Source organism: Haliaeetus albicilla, chromosome 7 (genome assembly GCF_947461875.1).
Source record: "Haliaeetus albicilla chromosome 7, bHalAlb1.1, whole genome shotgun sequence".
Lineage (NCBI taxonomy): Eukaryota > Metazoa > Chordata > Aves > Accipitriformes > Accipitridae > Haliaeetus > Haliaeetus albicilla.
The window spans coordinates 7,263,533-7,284,729 of NC_091489.1; the positions used below are offsets into that span (position 1 = coordinate 7,263,533).

Sequence of the window (21,197 nt, forward strand, 5' to 3'; positions counted from 1 at the left end):
GATTTTTCTTGAAGAGTACTCAAATACATGATAAAGAATTTCAGAAGCTACGAATATTTCAACGTGAGGGTGGAGCAAGAGGTTGCCTGAAGTTATTTTCGAAAGCGGGCGGTAGGTGGCACCGGTTCTTCAGTGATGCCCCAAAGGCTCGGTCAAGCCTGGGAGGGCGGGGGTCGTCCGCATCGCCCCGCTCCGACCGAAGCCACGGGAGGTGCTGCGGGACGGACGCCCGCGACCCTTCCTGCAGCCGCTCAGAGAACGTACCGCTGCGTTTGGGAGTCCTGAAGTTTGGAAACATTAGCAGTCTTTCACTTCGGTACAAGTCCCTGCTAAAATCAACCCGCAACGCCGCACTTCTTGAGCAAGACGCTAATGGTTTCCACCTAATTTTTCAAAACCCTATCAGAAAGAAATCATAAATGCAGAAGCAGAATGTCTGGTATTGCAGCTACCATTTTTATTTGTCCACTAAATGTCCGAACCCCATGGAAAGACAAAACCCGCTTGACAAGATACTTGATGGAGACTGCAAAGCAAAGGAAAATAAAAATCAGTAGACTTAGAAGATAGTTTATAATTTGTAAAATTCATTTCAGCATTTCAGTAACAGTGGCTTCCTGCTCTCAAACAGATGTAGAATATTTCAAATCCAGTCTGCAGATAACCCTTTGTGAGCTCTGCAAAATACCAGAATATTACTTAGCTAAATATTCAACACCTAGAGGGCAGCAAAGCATTCTAATAGTCCGACTTCCTACCCGGCACACAATTTACCATCTCAAACTGTCTCGTGTTTGAAGGAAATGTTGCCATTATGAATGTATGTAATTCCCAAGTCTACCTTTATGGAAATCACAGAAACTCATTGTAAAAGATAAACCAAAATTATTTTTACTGTTTGTACAGCAATGTAAATGTGACTAATGTTACCATGGAAAGAAAAAAAAGTCTTTTTTCATGGGAAACCCAGTATAGCTTTTAAAAGATTCTGTAAAATTAACACTGCATTATTAAAAAAGAAAAAATGTTGTGGTGGCATTGCTACAGGCTCTTAACACAATTTAAATCAAATTTAAGCTTTCAAAGTCATGCATGGACCAAGTCTATTGACTTAAAATTAGGACACGGGAATATATATACATTCCAAAATTTGTGCATCTGCTCAGAGTACTGTAAATGTCTTATTAACACACAGTTAAGAATAAAGTCTAGCTAGATTTGTTTGTTCTATCTGTTCAATGGGAATAATCGAAGCAAAATAACGCATTGTGTCAGGGAGACAAAATTTGAAACTCTCTATCTTGCCTCTTAAATCCCAATCTCAATGTAAACTGCTGGAAGCTAGAAAAATGTATTCTTCTGAAGTGTTTAATATAAAATCTTTAAAGATGAATCATGCCAACCTCATTTTGTTTTGTTGGGGTTTTTTTCCGGGCAACACATTTCAGCATATAAACATACAAGGATCTAAGATACAACTACATTTGTTCAGAAATTTTTGAGGAAAATATTATTTTCATGAAAAATTTAAAAGAAAATTTTCAAATGTTCTGACATTTCCTCAGTTTTCCACCAATTCCTAATCATAGCATCATGAGTGTTAATAGGGAGCGAACAGGAGAAATAAGTCAATACTGAAATCAAAGATCATAGTAATTTTAATGAGAAATTCCCCAAATGAGGTCTATTATTTTTCACTACAATGCTTCTCAGATTTAGGAGACCAACCTGTTCTCACAATTAATTATATATAGTATTAAAAATCCAATTTAACTCTAAGCTGGTGATTGAGGCTCTAGTTCAGGAAAGCACTTCCGTACTTTTTTAGTTTTATCCCAGTCAGTTCAGAAGAGTATTCTAAACTGGTTGGTATGTGCTTGTGTCCTAGGATTTGAATGTGTGTGAATCTGTGGAGCCACATCCCCATAATGCAGGACACAGTTATGGGTCAGGTACTGAGTTTCAAACTGGACAGCCAGCCTGTTGACTGGGGGAATGGCTGTAACAGATCTTGTATCTGAGTGAGGATGTTGTCGCACTTCAGGAAAAGCCAAAGGTCCCAACAGCTTCCGTGGCTTCTATGCAGATATTCATACATATTAATTTCTTGTCCTTTCATTATGACTTCAGTGGTAAATTCTTTCTGTCTTACTCCTAATGAACAGTCTCTTATGTTGTGCATAATTCCACCAAACTCAGTGGAGGCTACCAGTGGCATAAAGTACAGCTCAAACTGACCGAAGTGCCTAAATCTTTCTTTTAACACAACCAAGTGTCAGAACATAGAAGAAATACTAAATTCCAGGCAGTAATTACTAAATGAAGTCTTGGCACCACTTTACATCTTATAAACCTGGATATTTACACATGCTTGTCAACAATCCCCAATATTCTGAGCTGTATTAAGATGGCCTGCCTATCTGCCAACTATTGGTGAAAGATGCATGTATTTTTGTTTCACAAATGATTATTTGAGAAAGCAGTCTTATTATGATTGGTTTTACTCTTCAAACAGGTTGCAACAACAGCTGTTCACATTACTGAAGTAATGAACTTTAAGAGCAGAACATTTTCTAATCTTAACATAAAAAGGTTGAAAACACTGAAAGTAGAACTTGGCTTTCTCATTTTAGGTATCAGCATCTGCATCTGACACAACATTTGATTTAAAATTATTGTTTTATTAACAATTTTCTTGTTTCCAGAACATAGGTAAATATTAAATGGTAAGTCTTAAGGAGATAATTATCCAACATAGCTCTCCATTGTCTATCTTTCTCATGTTCCTCAAAAACATTCTCTTTAATAATAGCCTCCATCAACATGCACTATTTTGTAATGATATCGTGACATAGAAATATGGCTTCCTTGTCCTAATAGCTTAAGAGCGTACATGATTTTTTAGTAGCTTTGGATCTCTCTTTAAAACCACCTTAATGGGAAACTTGTCTTTGGGCTTAGTTTTCACAAAGTGTCAAGTGTTAAGTTGGCAGCCTCAGAGTGTAAATCCCTATAGCACCTCAAAACAGGACTAAAAGTGGAGCACAAGACCTTGCAAGCTAGACTGTATGTGTAGTACAGCCCACTCGTTTCATCCCTAGTCTGCAAAGATAAAATCCGAGACTGAGAGAATTAACTCAGTGTCCATGTCTACTGACTCCTCACGGGCAGTGACAAAGACTTCAGTGCCAGATGGAGCAGTGATGCCCTCAGCAGCAGGAGGAGGAGGAGCAGGACTGAGTACAAAGATCTGGAGAGCTTCACTATTTTTAACTCATCAGAAAAATTTCTGAAACTTCTGATACCTCAGACACTGTCAGAGACAACAGCAGATGGATCACTTGTTCCACACAGCACGACATTTTCATGTTTCCACAGAAAGGTGGGCAAAGAGATTAGTTTTGCCTCATCCTCCTTCTTACTGTGTAAACATAACCAAAAAAATCTTGCCAGTGAATAATACTGTAACTTTGAACAAAGACCTTATTACACAGACTGTAATTAATCTGTTCAAAACAAATGTTGTTTTGCTTGTGGAAGTAGATCTGCCCACATTATTTCTCAAGTATGTTAAAGGAGGATGGCTGTGACATAACCCCCCTGCTTCAAAACTATACAGTAGTAATTAATAACCATGCTTTGTATTTATGATTCACGCATCAGCAGAGAGAGAGGCGTTGGAATCTGTTTCACAGTTTACCGTAGCGCTGAGAAAACGTGAACCAAGTCCTGCCTGGGATACTTGTGGCTCATCCCTCCGGGTTCCTTCCTCCTCTGAAGCTTCCTATCGTTTCCAAACACGACTGCTACCATTTCAAACTTCCCTCGTCATTCTGAAGTTCACCACAGACGCCTGTGTCAGCATTCCCCTCTTCCCCTAACCGGGCGAGCTTTGGTCAGGTCTCCCATCTGCTGTCTGAGTAGGGGACTTAAAAATACGGAGCGTCCTTATTGCACTGCTGAAGACCTGTGTGCCGCACAAGTTTTCAGGAGGAAAGCCAAATAATTAAAACCTAGAATATGCTAAAGAAGAACAACCAAAACCTCAGGATGAGCAAAAACCATGCCTATAAATGGTTTCCCTCCGCGGCCACCCGATTCTTCTGCCTTGCCCGCGCACACCCGGGCCCGGGCCCGAGCCCGGGCCCGCTCCCCGGGTCGCCCGACTCCAGCGGCGCCCGGCCGCAGGGAAGCCGAGGAGCGCCATCGCCCCCTCAAGCCCGCCGGGGCAGGGGCTCTGCGGCGGCTGCGAGGCTTCGGGCAGGCCGCGGGAGACCGCCGCGGGAGGCGGGAGGCGGGAGGCGGGAGGCGGGACCGGCCCCATGCGGCCTTGCGGAGGGGCCCGGGAGGGCGGGCCTGCCCCGCGGGGCAGTGGGAGGCGGTCTCGTCCGTCCGTCCGTCCCTCCCTCCCTCCTTCGCGCCCGCAGTCCTCCTGCCAGGCGGGGGCTGTGCGAGGTCAGCCCTGCCGGGAGCCCCGTCCGTCCGCCGTGACTTGGGCCCGGGCCGCGGGAGAGCTCCTGAGGGGCCGGGCGGGAGGAGCAGGCGGAAGGTAACGCGGGCCGGCGGGTCCCGGGCAGGGCCAAGCAGCGGGGTGCTGAGGTGAGGTGCCGGGTCTGAGGCAGCGGAGGTCAGGTCCGAAAGCCTCCCCGCTCCGGCGTCCCTGCTGCTCCCGCTCCCCGCCTCTTGGCCCGCGTGTGGCCGCGCTGCGATGGCAGCAGGAGGCAGGGAGCGCTCGGCCTGCCCGAGGTAGTCCTGTGAGGCTTTTTTGCCCGTTGCCTCCCGTGAGATTACTGACGAGGTTAGGTGGGATTTGCAGGACTGGTAAGGGCTCAAACCGTATCAGGTTTCGTTTCTTATGCCTTAAGTTTCCCGTGAAGCAAATCGAAAGTCAGCCAAAGAAATTGCAGCATTTCCCAGAGTTGGGAAAACTCTGTTTGCATAGTTCTCCTTTGTACGCTTGTCAGCTTTGGCATCCTTCTGTCGCAGGTGTTCTCTGCTCTGCTGCATTCTTTGCGATTTATAAAAAATACCTTTGTAATAAAATGTGATGATTTGTTTATCTGCAGCAAGCGCTTTATGGTGTCAGGAAGTTAAATCTTACAACACGGGGCTAAAAGTAGAGCCGTGCGTTAGTTTCTGTGTAAGGAAAGCAAGGTGCCGCCTTGCTCAAGACTTCCCCAGGAAGGGCCAGGCGCAGCACCGAGCTCCTGCCGGCCTCTCCCGAAAGCCACTGCTGCACAAGTTCTGCTTTGAATTGTACTTTGTGAGAGAAGTAGTGAGAAAGTTCTGCTAAAAAGCTTGCTGTGTCAGTGCCGAAGAAGCAGTTTTTATTAAAATTGGATGTGCTTCATACATCTTAGTTGTTAATACAGTTTTAATTTGGATGTGCATTTCCTCAAATGTGCATCATTTGGGTGCTTTTCAGGTGAGATTGACGCCCTGGTCGCCTCCCGCCATCAATGTCACAGATGAATAAAAGGTCAGTTTGAGTAAATCACTCAGTCTGTCATGATAGCTGCAATATTGTATTCCAAGCTGAAACCTTAGAGAGAGTTTATGTATTGTTTATCAGTGGAAAAAATGTAATTTGTTATTTAAAAGTTACAGATCGGAGGCTTTCAGGTCTGGTCGCTGTCTCTGTCGTCCCTGTGTTCTGGTTCCAGGGTACAGACCAATATGCAGAATAAATCAGTACATTCCACTGTTCTGATAGCAGCGGTTTTTGAAGCCCCCCCGCTCTGTTTCTGGTCATTATTTGGTCAAATGTAAGAGTCCAATGAGAAAGGAAGATAATTGCCTTTATGCTTTTTTACAGCTTAGTCACTGGAAAATAATGTTTCTTTGTGCCTGCCATCTTAAGTCATACCAGTTTGCAGAAGAAATGCCATAAGGGTTGCTGGCTTATTTTGTTTCCATAATCTGCTTCCTTAAGAAGTTTTTTCCGCACCTTGTATAGTGCAGCCTTTTTTGGTGATGGTGTGTAACATTATTGTCTTTTAACTGGTACTTTCTGCTCTCTGAAGAAGTGTGCTTTTTATAGGTAGGGCAGAATCTTACATGAGGACTCCTTACATCTCTCAGTGTTTTATCATGGGTAGATAGTTTATCATGCAGAAAAATAAACTCTTGCTTGGTTGGTTATGATTTGAAAATAACAGTAGATGAAAGCGTAAACAGGTCTATAAGGTCTGAATCTCGCATCATTAATTGCTACTGCTCAAGTGATGAGTGAGACTTGAAATCACTTTAAATGTCTTTAAAGTCTTGGGGAAATTGGATACCCCGCAGTTAATTACTTAATTACTAAATTAAGTTAATTACTTGTGATTTTTTGGCACATTATGTGAATATATCAATTTCTTTAATACAAGGTATACATCTTGCTTTAGCTAGCTCTTGATAAAGATCAGTTCTACATTGTTGACTGTTTTGTATACAAGTAGCACACTCCAAATTATTTGAATCTTTTTTTGCTCATCTTGCCTGGTGAGTGAAAATCCGTCAGGCGTTTCTTAAGAAACTAGATCAGAAAATTAACAGTTGCCAACTAATATTTATCTAGTAATATCTTCTATTAGGCCAAGCCGTTTACCTTGATAATACACCAATTACAAATTAGAGACATTAACATATGAAATAGATTAGTATCTTAAAGGGTGTAGTTTCTTCACAATTTAGCAAAGCCTAGTGATAAATCTAGCTGGTTAACTGTTACAGTTGTTGCCTAAGCCCTTGGACAGTTTTGAAATCTCGACACATTTTGCAAGCTGGGAGGCTGCCTCTTCCGTACATCAGAACTGTGGGGTAGCGCTTTGGGGGTGGGCTGCAGGCTGGTTCCAGGGCCGCACCATAATGGTGGGAAAATGGACTCTTGTTTATAATGAGCTGTGGATCAGAATTACACTGAATTTCCTAATGTTAGCCTTAATGGCTGAATCGGCAATGTCTTTACTGGTGTCAAAACAAGCTTTATTTGATTGTTATAAGAAAGGATTAGTTTTAAAACCTTCATAGAAAAAAGGATATGACTTGTGTAGTGAGCGATCTTAGAAGGCGCACATAGGTTACATGTAGTATTTTGTAGTGCTTTTTTTAGGGTTCTCAAAATGAGAAAGTGGAGAAGTAGGTTTGGTGAGGCGTTAATAATTGCATGTAAATACATGCATGTACATCTATTTCTGGCATCTAGGAGGTAGCATCTGAAATGCTGTGAAATGACTGGCGGATACAGGAGGCAGCTGGGGTTTTTTGACCTGTGCCAAGTGAAAGTCCTTCTGTTGGTGAAAGTTAAGTTGATTTGGGGGTTTTTTTTTTTTTCTGCCCTCATTTCCATGGTTCATGAGGTAGTAGGCAGATTGTGCCTGGTTTCACAGAGGCTGTCTCAAGTTTATAACAAGAACAGCAATTTTTTTAACATCAGTATAGTAGTTGACTGGCATTTAGAGAGAATTTCATCCTTGGACATCATACTTCACTTCCACTGAGTTTCTAATATCAGCCTTGGTCAATCCAACATGAATATTCAATGTTAAGTTCAAAGTTTCTTTAATGAATCACTTGGGGCATTTCAGCTGACCGCAAGTAGAGTCTTACATAAAGTCAGGTTGCATAGATTTATGTATCTCTATTGGAAAGTGGGTCTGTTGGGACTGTATGCAAATAAAGAAAAAAAAAAAAAAGGAAACCGTGATCTCATCCTTGATGCCATTAGTTTATGAAAATTAGCATACAACCTGTGGAATCAGACACAGCCTTGAAAGAGATCCTCATTTTAGCCATGGTTGTAAATCTAGTCTAGAGTTGATATTACTTGCTGTTTCTGAGATAGTTGTGTTTTTCTGCATTTTAACGCTTGCAATTTAGTGCATTGGATAAGTAACAGATTTCTTCTTTTAACACCTTTTTACAGCTATTTGATTAACAAAATGAAGCCTGCAAAGCTGCACTATTGGATTCTGGGTTGGTTTTCTATGGCATTATGTTGTTGGTGTGCTTCAGGTAAATTCACTCAAAGGTAAGTTATGCTTTAAAAAGAAATCTCTGACAGTTACTCCTTAAGTGCAGAGCAGAATAGTTTAGCTTCTGATGAGTGTAAATTTCATTATTCCCTTAGGTGACTGGTAAAATGAGGCATCTGCATTAACTGGAGGAGTGGGGGGTCCTGCCTGAGAAAAGCTTTACATTTATTAATGTGTCAGCATGAAAAAAGAGGGAAACTTAAATTACATTCGTTGCACTTTAAAAACTTTGCAATCTTGCTTTAAATGAATCATTTAGACTTGTGATGTAGTAATGACATGAATCAGAAGTAAGTTTGGGTCCTATAACAAAAAAATGGAATCATCTCTATGGCAACTGTTACACTGTATACTTTTTTTAATATCTTTTTTTTTCTTGCTATTTTCTCAGTTCCAATAATTTTAAATTCCTTTTCATACAGCATCCTAACTGGGGCTGTATCAGTGCCATGCAGTCTTTTGGTGGTTGTTGCACTTGGCAAAATCTGGGCTTGAATATGAATTGGCCATGGGGGAGCCCACACCCCATATCACACCCTTCTGTGGTAAAAGCTCAAATTCCTATTGCATTATATTAGGAAATAAACTTTTCTCCTTCCTTTCAGTGTTTTGGCAAGAGAATGGTTAAGGGTGCTCAGTTCAGTGCTGAACTTCATATAATGGCTGCATTGCAGCTGGTTGGTAGCTTAGACACTATACTGGGGTTTCTTGAATCCCCAGGACTTGGGCTATGGCTTGGCCATCTTGGCAGCAGAGGCAGCTCTAGACGTAGGTACAGTGCTGAACTGCACAGAGCAGGATAACTGGGGTCAAAAAAAGGGTAGATATCCTTGAAGCTGGATAGATACGGAAAATGGCTTTCCTTGGATTCCAGTTCTGAGCTTAAGTTTCTAAAACTTGTTCTATTTAATAAACAAAATTTTCTGACCTATCATTAGCCAAAAGGTGTGTTCTAGGAGAAATTGTTTTGGCATGATTGTCGTTACAGAAGTTCAGCTGCTACTTCAAATACAGATGAAAGATGCTACTTTTCTAAGCAAGGATTTTTTCAAAGCAAGGAAACTAACAGCTCTACAGTATTAGGGAATTCTTCTATTCAGGTTTCCACAGCAGCAGTAAAGATCAGTTAGAAGTGTTCATAGTTTTCATTGTGGCTATGCTTGATTTGTTCCAGAGCTATTCTGCTAAATTATTTAAAAACCACAGATACATATGAATGCTTAAGATAATATGTGGTCATTGCATATTAGCAAAACTAGAGGGGAAAAACTGAGAAGTGATCTAACACGGGAGTATCCCTACTTCCTCGGGTTGAGAAAGATTAGCTTTCTCATATATTTTTTTTTTATATAACCTCTGGCAAGCACTAATGAAGGACATGTGGCTATTAGCTTCCAGAGAATAACATTTGTTTTGACAGTACTGCACATAGTGCTGTCAGTTTGAACAATTTACAGTTCTGTTTTTGTTGATTAGGTTTTCCCACTTACTGTTCTATTTAATCACTTAGTGTGGCCGAATGTATCTGCTGTAGTGTCTGAAGCAACAGGTTTTTTATCTACTTCTAGTTTATCCAGAATAGGTCTGCTTCAAAATGTAGTGTTTAAGTTAGATGTCTGTAAAATAATAAAGTTAGCATTTTTGAGATTTATGGTTGTGGTAGGTTGACCCTGGCTGGACATCAGGTGCCCACCAAAGCCACTCTATCGCTGCCCCTCCTCGACTGGACAGGGGAGAGAAAATATAACAAAAGGCTCGTGGGCAGAGATAAGGACAGGGAGAGATCATACACCAGTTACCATCACCAGCAAAACTGAGTTGACTTGGGGAAATTAGTTTAATTTATTACCAATCAAATCAGAGTAGGATAATGAGAAATAAAACCAAATCTTAAAAACACCTTTCCCCACCTCTCCCTTCTCAGGCTCAACTTCACTCCTGATTTTCTCTACCTCCTCCCCGCCAGCAGTGCAGGGGGATGGGGAATGGGGGTTGGGGTCAGTTCATCACACCTTGTCTCTGCTGCTCCCTCCTCTTCAGGGGCAGGACTCCTCACTCATCCCCTCCTCCAGCGTGGGGTCCCTCCCATGGGAGACAGTCCTCCATGAACTTCTCCAACATGAATCCTTCCCCTGGGCTGCAGTTCTTCATGAACTGCTCTAGTGTGGGTCCCTTCCATGGGCTGCAGTCCTTCAGGCACAGACTGCTCCAGTGTGGGTCTCCTGCGAGGTCACAAGTCCTGCCAGAAAACCTGCTCCAGCATGGGCTCCTCTCTCCATGGGGCCACACGTTCTGCCAGGAGCCTGCTCCAGCGCGGGCTTCCCATGGGGTCACAGCTTCCTTTGGGCACCCACCTGCTCTGGCTTGGGGTCCTCCCCAGGCTGCAGGTGGAGATCTGCTCCACCGTGGAGCTCCCTGGGCTGCAGGGGGACAGCCTGCCTCACCGTGGTCTTCCCCACGGGCTGCAGGGGAAACTCTGCTCTGGTGCCTGGAGCATCTCCTCCCCCTCCTTCTGCACTGACCTTGGTGTCTGCAGGGTTGTTTCTCTCACATGTTCTCACTCCTCTCTCTGGCTGCAGTTTCTGTTGAGCAGCAACTTTTTTCCCCTCCTTAAATACGTTCTCCCAGAGGCACTACCACCGTTGCTGATGGGATCGGACTTGGCCAGTGGCAGGTCTGTCTTGGAGCCAGCTGGCATTGGCTCTGTCAGACATAGGAGAAGCTTCTAGCACCTTCTCACAGAAGCCACCTCTGTAGCCCCCTGGCTACCAAAACCTTGCCATGCAAACCCAATATAATTTTTTTTTACGTTTCTTTTTATTCTGATTTTTTTTTTAATATAAATGTTGGCGACACTTGCAAAATCAAATTGCATCTCCTGCAGTGTCAACTACATTGCTTGTGGTTGTTTGTAGTCTTTCTTTTTTAAAAGAGTAGTTACAGTTCCAAGAATGTGGTATACTTTCTTTTTAGCTAATATACCCATCAAGAAGAATTAGAAGATTGTTAACATCCTAAATAATCTTTTTTTTTTAAATTATTGTTGTAAAAGCTTGCCAGTAAGCACTTTCATCAATATAAAACAGAAAATATGTTTCTTCCATATTTAAGTAGTGGAAAGCATATGGAGATAGAATGCCAGGAGTTGAATTTGTTTAACAATGTGGAGGGTGTTAGCACGTTTCTAAATATGTTGTTTCTGTGTGATTTGTTAGTTTGGTCCTGCTGTGTTTGGAGTTCTCAAATATTACAATAGAACCTGTAGACAAAAAACAGCTCTATAATCAATGTATTATACTAGTAAGCATCTTGTTGCTGGCTGAAGGTGTTGGTCTTTTTAAAATGCTTGAGGAAAAATAGATTTGTCTATCTTTCTCCAGTGAAAGCCACCCTCATACCTGGAAGAAGCTGTATCTTGCTCATCATTGGCCAGTGACTGTATGTAAGGTGAGATTTTTGTGTTTTGTTCTCTTTTATCCTGACAAATGTAGCCTCAGACAATAAAAGTTTGAAAACAGAATGAACAAAGCCCATCAAGCATTTAATCTTGCTTATGCCCTTATATCTTTGTAAAGGCTTTCACTGACCTTGGTGCAACTTTTGCTACTTGACCTGCACTCCAAAGTAGCAGTAAACGACAGGATTGTGATATGTTGCAGATGTAATAGTCAGTGTAGGACGTGCTGTACTCTAAGCCTTAATTGCTTGTTACATATTTTTTGATGTCTTGTTAGTTGTAATCATAAGCCTAGACTTTCACCAGACTCTGTAAGGAGACTTGCCTGCCTTGTCTAACTGAAGACAGATAGCAGATTAGTACTTGAACTGTCTGCTGCACAACAAGTATTAGCTTTGTAATGTTGGCTCCAGTGTTTTAGTGATAAGTCATCAAATATGGATTCAGTCAGGAAAAAGAGGACTATAAAGCTTTTATGGCAGGTGTCTCTGAGCATTTCTGTACTTGAGGGGTGGGAACCAAAAATAAACCCAACCTTCCAACATATGCCTGTCAAAAGCACCACTAAGAGGTGTACTACTTATGTCCCTTTTGCTATTAAATACCTACTACCATCTTAGAAGTAGAACATTTTTCATATGTTGGAAATACTCAAAGACTTCTTCTCATACAGCTAAGCTAAAAATGTGCTATACTTTTCGAAAGTGTGATCAGATTAACTGGCACAAGGATGAAGAACCCTGTAGACAATAGAGAAGCTTCAGTTTCAGGCAGATGTTTCTGGAGCCAAAAAGGTCCGGATCTTGGAGACTTAGGTTTATTTATTACAATATCGGAGTCTTATGGTTTTTTGTGCTTTAGGTACTTTTTTCATTTCTCATTCCCATTTCTGGAAATATGTACAAAAGCAGTAGCAGCAAAAGTCACATACTGCCTAAATTTCTGAGGAAAAGTAGATGTAGTTTAGTTAAGTGTGGAGGGGAAGTATCAATAACAAAAGTAAGATGTGCATGACTGAGACCAAGGAGTGGCCACTGTTCTGTTTTTTGTTTGTTTGCCTGTTTTGGGGGTGGGAATAAGGGTGGATTTGATGCAGTTTGTGTCTGATTTTCTGTTGAGTAAACATCACAGTTACTGACTTCAGAGGTGTTGGTGTTCAGGGGTTTCTAGTGCCTGGCATGAGTGGGCATTCAGAGTCAGTAGCAGTGCAAGCCCTTGCTTACATGAATGACGTGCAAGCAATTAAAAAAATAAAAAAAAACAAACAAAAAAACCCCACAGACCAAACAAACAAAAAACCCCTACCAACCAGTTTTCCCACTGTGTATTCATGCTGGCTTCTACTCTTCATTCCAGGGTAGTGCCATTGGTAAATTGACAGATAACCTTTATAACCTTCCAGTGAAATTGTAATGAATAATTGAAGATATTAAGCATCAGAAAACGTAGGCTTTCTTACACTTTATTGATTCCTTATGATCTTCTGTAGTAAGAGGTGGACAGAAGCATTCCAAAGAGTGAAGAAAAAGTGAAATTAAAATCATATAAAGTGCCTTTTTGCCCAGTTTCACATCACTGTGTCATATAAAGAAACAGAATCTCAACTGTACTCCTGTAACAGCTTTCTTTTTACTAATGTTAACATAAGAGGAGTTCCCAAATTCAGCTGTGGCCTTTTTTTTAAGTACGTAGATTCCTCTCATGTTCAGTGTATTTATATATGATTGTGATGTTATTTCAGGGAGGAAATATTTTTAATATCATTCTTCAGCTTAGAACTGTTGACATGATATTGAAAGGAAAAATAACTAGGCGAAGGAAACTACAGAACTCATTATATCATTTATGTAAAAAACCTTTGAGACACTAGTTTGTGCAAGTACTTACTAGTTTATGCTTCCTATATAAAGGAACCTGATTATTGAATACTTTGCTACATACTGTGTTCTTGATAGGTGTGTGGATGACCTACATCTTAATTCCTGCCTGTTTTGCATATCTGTATTCAAAAAGTTTTTCAGGCTTTTGAAGGCCTAAAAGGCCTGTTTTAAAATTTAGTGGGCACGGTTCAGCATGCCAGAAATTTGACAATACACATCTCCCAGCTCTTCCTGTGCTTTGAACTGTATGTGTTCATCTGGTGCTTTTTAATACTGAGTGTGATCAGCACAGTTAAACTGGAAAGTAAGTGTTTTGTAATCGTATCTTCTAAACTAACCTATTAAAATAAAATAGTGAGTATCATGGAAGTAATAATCACAGGGTTTAACTACTGACTGCTGCAGTGAAAGGGTGAAGGAGGAAGAGATGTTCTTCCTTATCATGTGATTAGAAATTCTAGTACCATATAATTGACCTAAAGTGACTATGTCTTCTACAAAGATACCAAAGCGAAATTCACAGACCTCAAGTGATTATGAATTTAACGTTCCCTTAATAAATGGTGCCTGTGGTGCAATTTATTGAACTTCATGTGGCTATTTCATGTCACTTAAACTTTCTGGTCACAAATTAATATGAATCCTGTTAGATGGAAATAGGAGCAACTCAAGGGCAAGAAGAGGGACTTTCCCCCTCCCTTTTTATGGAGTTGTGCTTTAATTCAAGAATTTAAGAAGAGAAATATTATTGCAGCTTTTGCATCTTGGAGATTGCAAAAGAGACAATCTTATGTGGGTGTTTCCTTGTGAAATGGGGAAAATCTGGTGCAAGTTTGTAGGCTATTCAGTTCCTCCTCTGTTGAGAATAGGAAGGATAATAAAGAAATGGGTACTAAACCCTGCTGTCATCTGCCTTTTACTGCACATATGTGCTGATCAAATGGAAGAATTAAAGGAAAGATGACAGAATAGGCTGGTTAACAGAACAGTCTGAATTCAGGTTTGAAAGTAGTGTTAAGTAGCAGATGAAATTATTTTTTTTATGTATGAGATAAAAGGTTTTCCTAATTTCAGGCTTTGGCAGTAATTTTACAGCAAAGGCTTAAAGGAAGAATAGAAACTATTTTTTTCTTTTTTTTTTTTTGGTAAAAATAGAAGTAGTCATGTAATATAGAAAGAATTAAAGTGACTAAAGTGAGGGCAGTACACTGTTGTGATCTAGCATTAGATCAAAAAGTTCCTTAGATGAAGGGAGGCCTTTATTTCTTTGTTTATATATTAAGCCAGGTGTCTCCAAGAGAGTCCAGCTCTTGACATGTGCTATTTTGGAACAAAAGAAAGTTTTTTCCTAAATGCCAGTGTAACTCATAAGATAACTCTTAATCTATGCCTCGAACTGTTCTGTGAATAAGTCTGGTTTATATGGGTTTTGTGCGTCTCTTATCTTCTGTAAGGATAAACACATGAAAGGTTTTAGCTTATCAGCTCGTGATAGAGAGGTGTTCATCAAGAAGTAAATTTGTTTTATTTCCCTACTCCCAGATTTTTTCAGCAACCTTATAAATCTGGTTTATTCATTGATTGGTTTTACCCCAGGGGCTGGGGGGCAAGAGGAAGGGGAATAATTACACACTGTTTGGGGGAGAGAAATTGAAGAGATGAACTCTCTCCACAGTTTCAAAAGCAAGGATTTTTCATAGCAGTTGTGATGTTTCAACACAAAATAACACTTAAAATTGATCTTAATTAAACAGGGAGATTGAAAGGGAAAGCAGGATTAAGTATTTCACTTCCCAGAAGCTGACTTTTTATTTAAGCTTGGGGTATCTGTATGTGATTCAGTAGCACTACCCGCCCCTGTGTACAAGCTGCTATATCACAGGATTTGTAATTTGGGCAAATCTACAGGTAAGACTTCTGTGACAGTTTGATGGTGTTTCACTTTTTGGCATTTTGGAGGTGAAAGGAGCTTCCGTGCTTCTGGAACCTGCTGTTTGTCCAATGTCTTGCTATTACAAATAGGCAAATCTCTCTGCTGCAGCGTTGCCTCTCAGCATGGTGGGTGCTGGAAAGGCTCACTGGCACTTCTCTCAGTGTTAGAGAACGCGTAGGGTTAATTTGGATTGGTGTCATTATCAGATTGCTTTAAAACAGGAGAAAACAATGTTTCTTTTTCAAATTAATCTAGCTATAGAAGGCTTTCTGGGGTCCAATGGGCCTACTTGAAAATACACATTTGTAACTCTGTTTCAAGTCAACCGTTGCTTGAGGTTGGATTAATCCTTCAGCAATCAGTATATGATAAACAGGAAGGCTGCCAAGAAGTGTTTTTGCAGAAGCAGCAGGGTGTCCTAGTTTCAGCCCAGCCAGCATCAAAGCACCAGGAAGCCGCTTGTTCACTCCTCACCCCCCTGGTGGGATGGGGAGGAGAAAATGGAAAAGCTCAAGGGTCGAGACAAGGACAAGGAGGGATCACTCACCACTTATGGTCACGGGCAAAAGACAGGCTCAACCTGGGGAAAAAAAACAAAATCAATTTAACTTGTTACCAATCAAATCAGAGCAGGATAATGAGAAGTAAAACCAAATATCAAAACACCGTCCCCCCACTCCTCCCTTCTCAGCTCAACCCCACTCCCGATTTCTCCACCTCCTGCCCCCCAGCAGGGCCAGCAGCGGGTCCGACTTGGAGCCGGGGAAGCTTCCAGCAGCTTCTCACAGGAGCCGGCCCTGCGGCCCCTGCCCTGCTACCAAAACCCCACCACACAAATCCAAACCACAGGGGTACCCATCTTCTCAGACTAGTGTTTGCTCATTTTATGATATTGATTTAAAATTAACATTGGAAAAATGCTATGGCTAGAATTAAAAAGGAGAATGAATGAAGCTGGCCAAAGCATGCAAATTGTGAACTAATGCATTGTAGGTGGCATTGACCTCGCAGTTCTGCCAGCACACAGTGTAACACCAAGAGCCTGATGAAATGTGTAGGAGAAACTGCTAATACGGTTAGTGCCATGATAGGGGAGAACTGATTCCAAATTTAAAATACTCCAGGCTTTCCTTTAGCATGTCTGAGAACTGCAGTTAAAGATTGGATGAGGAGCACAATTGCACTGTTCTTGTTACCACCCTCGGTTGAGCGAGCTGGTTAGCTGTCAGGTTGTTTTTCAGGGAATGATGCATTAGCTGCTGGCTATTAATTTGCTGTACTTTGGGCTAGATAGCTGAACTCTTTTCAGCTCCACAAAGCTTGTGTCATGACAGGAGCAATATTGTTTAGGCGTTTGCAGTGTCTGTTTGTTGAAAATATTCCTTTCAGGAAAAAAAGTTGTGGCTGGGTTTAATTGCTTCTATTATTGGTGGCAAGAGAGCAGAGAAAGGAAATGGGCATGGAACAAGAAAGTTTTGCATAGCTTGCAGTTTTGCTGCCACTGGCCTGTGGCGTGTGGAAGGCAATTAGTGAGATTACAGGCCTCTCTCTGCTCTTCTCTACACTTTGCTCTTGCATCATGTAAAAGGCATTGTGGCATAATTAAGACGGGATGCAGACCCAAAAAGGAAAGCTATTATTATGAGGAAAAAAAGTCTGAGAAGGTTGTTATTTAGTGGTGAAAAGTGTTTAATAAAGAGCCATAATTACTAAGCAGAATGATCAGGGAAAATACAGTAATGGTATTCTGTGATGTGTGAACATGGATTTTGTTTTGTTTTGTTCAGTAATACGTACTCTGCTCTAAACAATAATTAATGTGTAGGCTATTTCTCCTGCATTATCAAAAATTTTGAATGGGGCATTTTTTTTGTAGTAATGTATATAGTCTTTCCTCTTCTCTCTATTCCCTTGTCCCTCAAGTCAAAATATTTAAAAAATACATTCTAACCATTTTACTTGGAATAAGCAACCTATTTCATCTCTTCTTTGTATTTTTCCCTTTTAATACAACAATAAAACTACTCCTGGATGCTGAAAGATCGTTGTGTGCTTGTCTAATATTATAGTTTATCTGGATGGTTTTTATTTTAATGGCTCTGCACTCCTTGAAAAGATCTGATGATGAGAAAAATACAGAGAGCTGCCACCTAGAATATAATAAATGCAGATTTAGCTTCATTCATTTAGCATGGATCAGGCTACTTTCTATTACCTCAGAACCTGTCCTTTGTCTTCTTTTTACACTGCCTGTTCAGGATGCCCCTGGTATTCGCTTGATCTGCAAATAAAAAGTTTAATGCCAGTTGGTCTCTGCTAAGTGGCACAGTCTGTGACAGCTTCAAGTAACTGGAGTTCACCAGTTCCTGATCTGAGCAAGCAAAACTTCTCATGTCTCAGTAGAGCCCTGGACCACCAGTGAATGAGCTTTTATTTTTTCCTCTTAAAACATTATCCTTGGACACATATAACGTATTTTGTATTTTTGTTTTCCACAGATGAGCGCTAATGATTGTCAAGACCCTCCAGAGTACTGGACAATCCATGGACTATGGTATGATCATAGAGTGTTTTTATTTCAGCCTGGAAAGGAAAAATCAAGTTTTGTACCAGAATGTTTAGTGCTTTTTTTTGGAGGGCTAATATATCTTGTTTTTATGATTCCTTGAAAAAAAAAGCCCTTGGTTTGTTGGAAATCAAAACCCTATATTTTGATGTAAAACTGAAATACACTTCTGTATCTCATGACTTGCTGAGCTCCTGAAATCCTCTTGCCACATGAGCATTTTATTTATACATCCCCTTACAAGATCAGTAGTATTCTCAAACAAAAAGGGAAGTATAGTTTCCTCTCTTTTTTTTTTTTTTCTGAGTACACAGAATTTGTTAATGTCTCATGACTGCTTGCAGCTTTAAGTATCTTAACTCAGCACAAATATTGCAAAAGTACAGGAAAAACTAATTTGCTTCAAAGGAATCAAATCAGTGGAATTGGTGCCAATGGTAGAAATTCAAAGGTCTTCCTGACAAATACAGGTAAAAATTCAGTACAGGAGTTTATTAAGCTGTATGTCCTGGAAAGGTGAACAGCATTATGTCTAGATTTCCAGTGAGTGTCTTGGCGATACTTGCAGAATCATCGCTTGGTGCAGTGGTTGAGGAGGTCAAGATCCTTCCATATCGTTTACTCCCCCTCTATGACTTTTACAAAAAGTGAGAGGGACTGGAGGGCCTAACGAAGAGTCTCTACATGGGAAATGTTATGGCCATAATTAATGTCTTGAATTTTTACTTCTAAAACACTGTAGATTCTGATGGGTTACTTGCATTTTTAAATAAAATCTCTAGCTATAATCTTGCATATTTAAAATTCAGTCTAATGATACAGAATAGAATGCTGTTAGTTACCATTAGTGAGTTAGGAGACATCTTTTTTTTTCACTTTTATTTTGCTTCCCTAGGCCTGACAAAACTGAAGAATGTAATAGGACATGGCATTTCAATGTCACCGAGATTAAGGTATTTATTTAAAATAAAAATAGTCATACCAAGCAGAGCTGAGTACAATTACTTTTGCACATCCTATATGTAAAATCTGTAGCTTATCATGTATTACTCTTAATGTTTGCTGGAAGGTATGTTCTTTTAAGGACTCCGCAAATTTATTAGGTGCTTCTGGTGCTACTTGAAGTTGCAGTGCTTGTAATCATTAGCAGCTGTTTCTACTTGATTTTGTAGACATGTGGTTTGACTCGTTCAGCCATATCCTCTAAAAAATCTAGAGAACGTAGGCGGTGGATCTGCAGTGGCAAAAAGGACCTGTGAAAAAGAAGTTACAGTCAGTCCATGTTCTCTCTTCCATTTTCTAGTGCAAAGCTAGGACACAGAAAATAAAAGAGTTCAGAGTATGTTTTTCTGTGTGTTTTCTCCCAGGGCATTAGTCCTTTTTTATTCTTATTTTTAGTTAAAAAAACTTCCATATTTCATTCAAATGTGTTGTAAACAGGGATAGGAGGCTTGAGCTGACAAATGTGAAAAGCTGCATGACTGAACAAACTTCTGCAGGGACAGTTGAAGGAAAAATCTTACTTTGAGGCAGTGTGTCGGTATTAGTACATTCAGATATTTAGATAGTTGCACCTATCTGTTACCTCCAACAACAGCATTTTCAGAATACTGGGGAAAAAGACCTTTTCTGCGAGTAAATGTTTCAGTTGGAGATGTTGAAAGATGAGGTTTCAGTTCTAGAAAGTGTATCATTGTATTTAGATTGTGTAAGAAATAGCTTTTCAACACTGTAGCTGCATTTATTGATTGTGAAATTTTTAGGATCTTCTGTCAGACATGAGACACTATTGGCCTGATGTGCTTCATTCATCTCTGAACCGCACCCAGTTCTGGTGAGTACAAAAAAACCTAAAAAGTATTTTGGATATTATTTTATTTAAAAAAAAAAAAACTGAGTTAGTAATTCTTCAGGTGAGATGTTGTGCATGAGAAGCAGTGTCCAGGAGGCCACTGAAAGCAGTGTGCCTTGTCAGCCTCATTTACAAATAAATCTGGTTTCTTGTTAGAACACCTGCAAAATGCAGCTGTTGGAGGGGACTGTGGCACAGGTTTTGGAGAAATGAAGCTTAGTGAAAGAGAGAGAGAGAGAGAACGTGTTTCCTCCCTTTGTCCCCAGGGAGGAGAAGCAGTTGCTGTCGACATATTAAATCTGAATAGCAGTAGCCCTCCTGGGCTGTCACAGCTAGCTGTAAAAGCAGCTTCCAGGCCTCTTTTCCTAGCTAGCTTCACTGTGTTGCTGTCCTTTAGAGACCTTTCCTTTTGGGCTTTCTCACAGAAAACGAAATGGAAAAATAGGATGCATTGGATCATCCTAGCCACTTCTCTACAGAATTCTCTCTCTTTGTTTACTTTCCTAGCAGCCTAAAATCAGATCTGGGAATTTGTTTAGAGATCAACCTACTTGGCTCATGGGAAGGGAGGAGGACATTTTGATCTCTTCTGATAACAGTACTGTTTTCCTCCTTCTCCATGTTTCTCTGGTTCTGAATAATCAGACACTTGGACCAAAGAGCAGTATGGGTGGTATTTGAGTTTGCACAGGCTTCAGTTGGAGTGCATTATTTCAAACTAATTTCAGTGGCCATTCAAGTTAATTTGCTGAGCCATGAGCTGCATCAGCCAAGGTACGGATAAGCAATTTGTTCTTCCAGATCTACAGTGAAAGTGGTAACATCAGATAAGAAGCAGAGCACATAGCTAGAGGCAGTAGCATTTAAAGCCATCTCAACTATAAGTGCCCATAAGTTTTCCTTTGGATTGGATGACTGTTTCCCTGCTGTGTCACTAGGAAAAAACTTTGACAGGATTGTGCATTTCTTTTAGTCTTGTCCTTGCTCTACGGAAGACACTTGTCCTCAGAGTCTTAAACTGGTTCCACAAGTGTCTTATGGCAACCTAAGCTTGTAACTGTCAAAAGTGGTGGTCTCGCTTTTTCTTCCCTCCACTCCTCTGTTGCGCTATGCCAGGGAGAGCATGACTGCTTCTTTGTGGTAGCACAAGTTTATGCCACCTTAAACTGTTCCTGGAATTATAATAAGAAAAATGTGTTGTAGAACTAGCACCTCCCATGCCCTGACCACCTACCTGTTCATAAAAACAGGTGCATACTAGTCCTTATTTACCAACAGAGATACTTTGGTAGGCAGCAGGTGTGAACAGATGCGATCAAAACCTTTTCCCTTTCAGTTCAAGGCTATCAAATAGCACGTATTTCAATACCTGGAAATATAATTAGAAATATCACAAAAGTCAGGTTATAACACTGAAACTAATATTTTGATTGACAGTGTAATTCATTCCCTTTCAGTAAGGTGCCAAGTGCACTGTAATTGGCAGCTCTA

The 21,197-nt window shown here is 40.6% G+C and overlaps 1 protein-coding gene across 4 annotated transcripts in view; it reads left to right on the forward strand.

Annotated features, from left to right (window-relative positions):
• The first annotated feature begins 4,428 nt into the window (after positions 1–4,428).
• The window catches only part of RNASET2 (ribonuclease T2), a 29,041-nt gene continuing 12,272 nt past the window's right edge, over positions 4,429–21,197 (forward strand). Inside the window, exons 1-7 of one of the 4 annotated variants that reach the window (XM_069786864.1) lie at positions 4,429–4,549; positions 5,426–5,479; positions 7,910–8,014; positions 11,399–11,465; positions 17,787–17,842; positions 18,750–18,807; positions 19,618–19,688. In XM_069786864.1, the coding sequence (XP_069642965.1) occupies positions 5,460–5,479; positions 7,910–8,014; positions 11,399–11,465; positions 17,787–17,842; positions 18,750–18,807; positions 19,618–19,688 (377 nt within the window). In that variant the 5' untranslated portion in view covers positions 4,429–4,549; positions 5,426–5,459. Of the gene's footprint in view, positions 4,600–5,425; positions 5,480–7,909; positions 8,015–11,398; positions 11,466–17,786; positions 17,843–18,749; positions 18,808–19,617; positions 19,689–21,197 lie in introns of all 4 variants that reach the window. The other 3 variants (XM_069786865.1, XM_069786868.1, XM_069786867.1) reach the window with 3 other exon arrangements.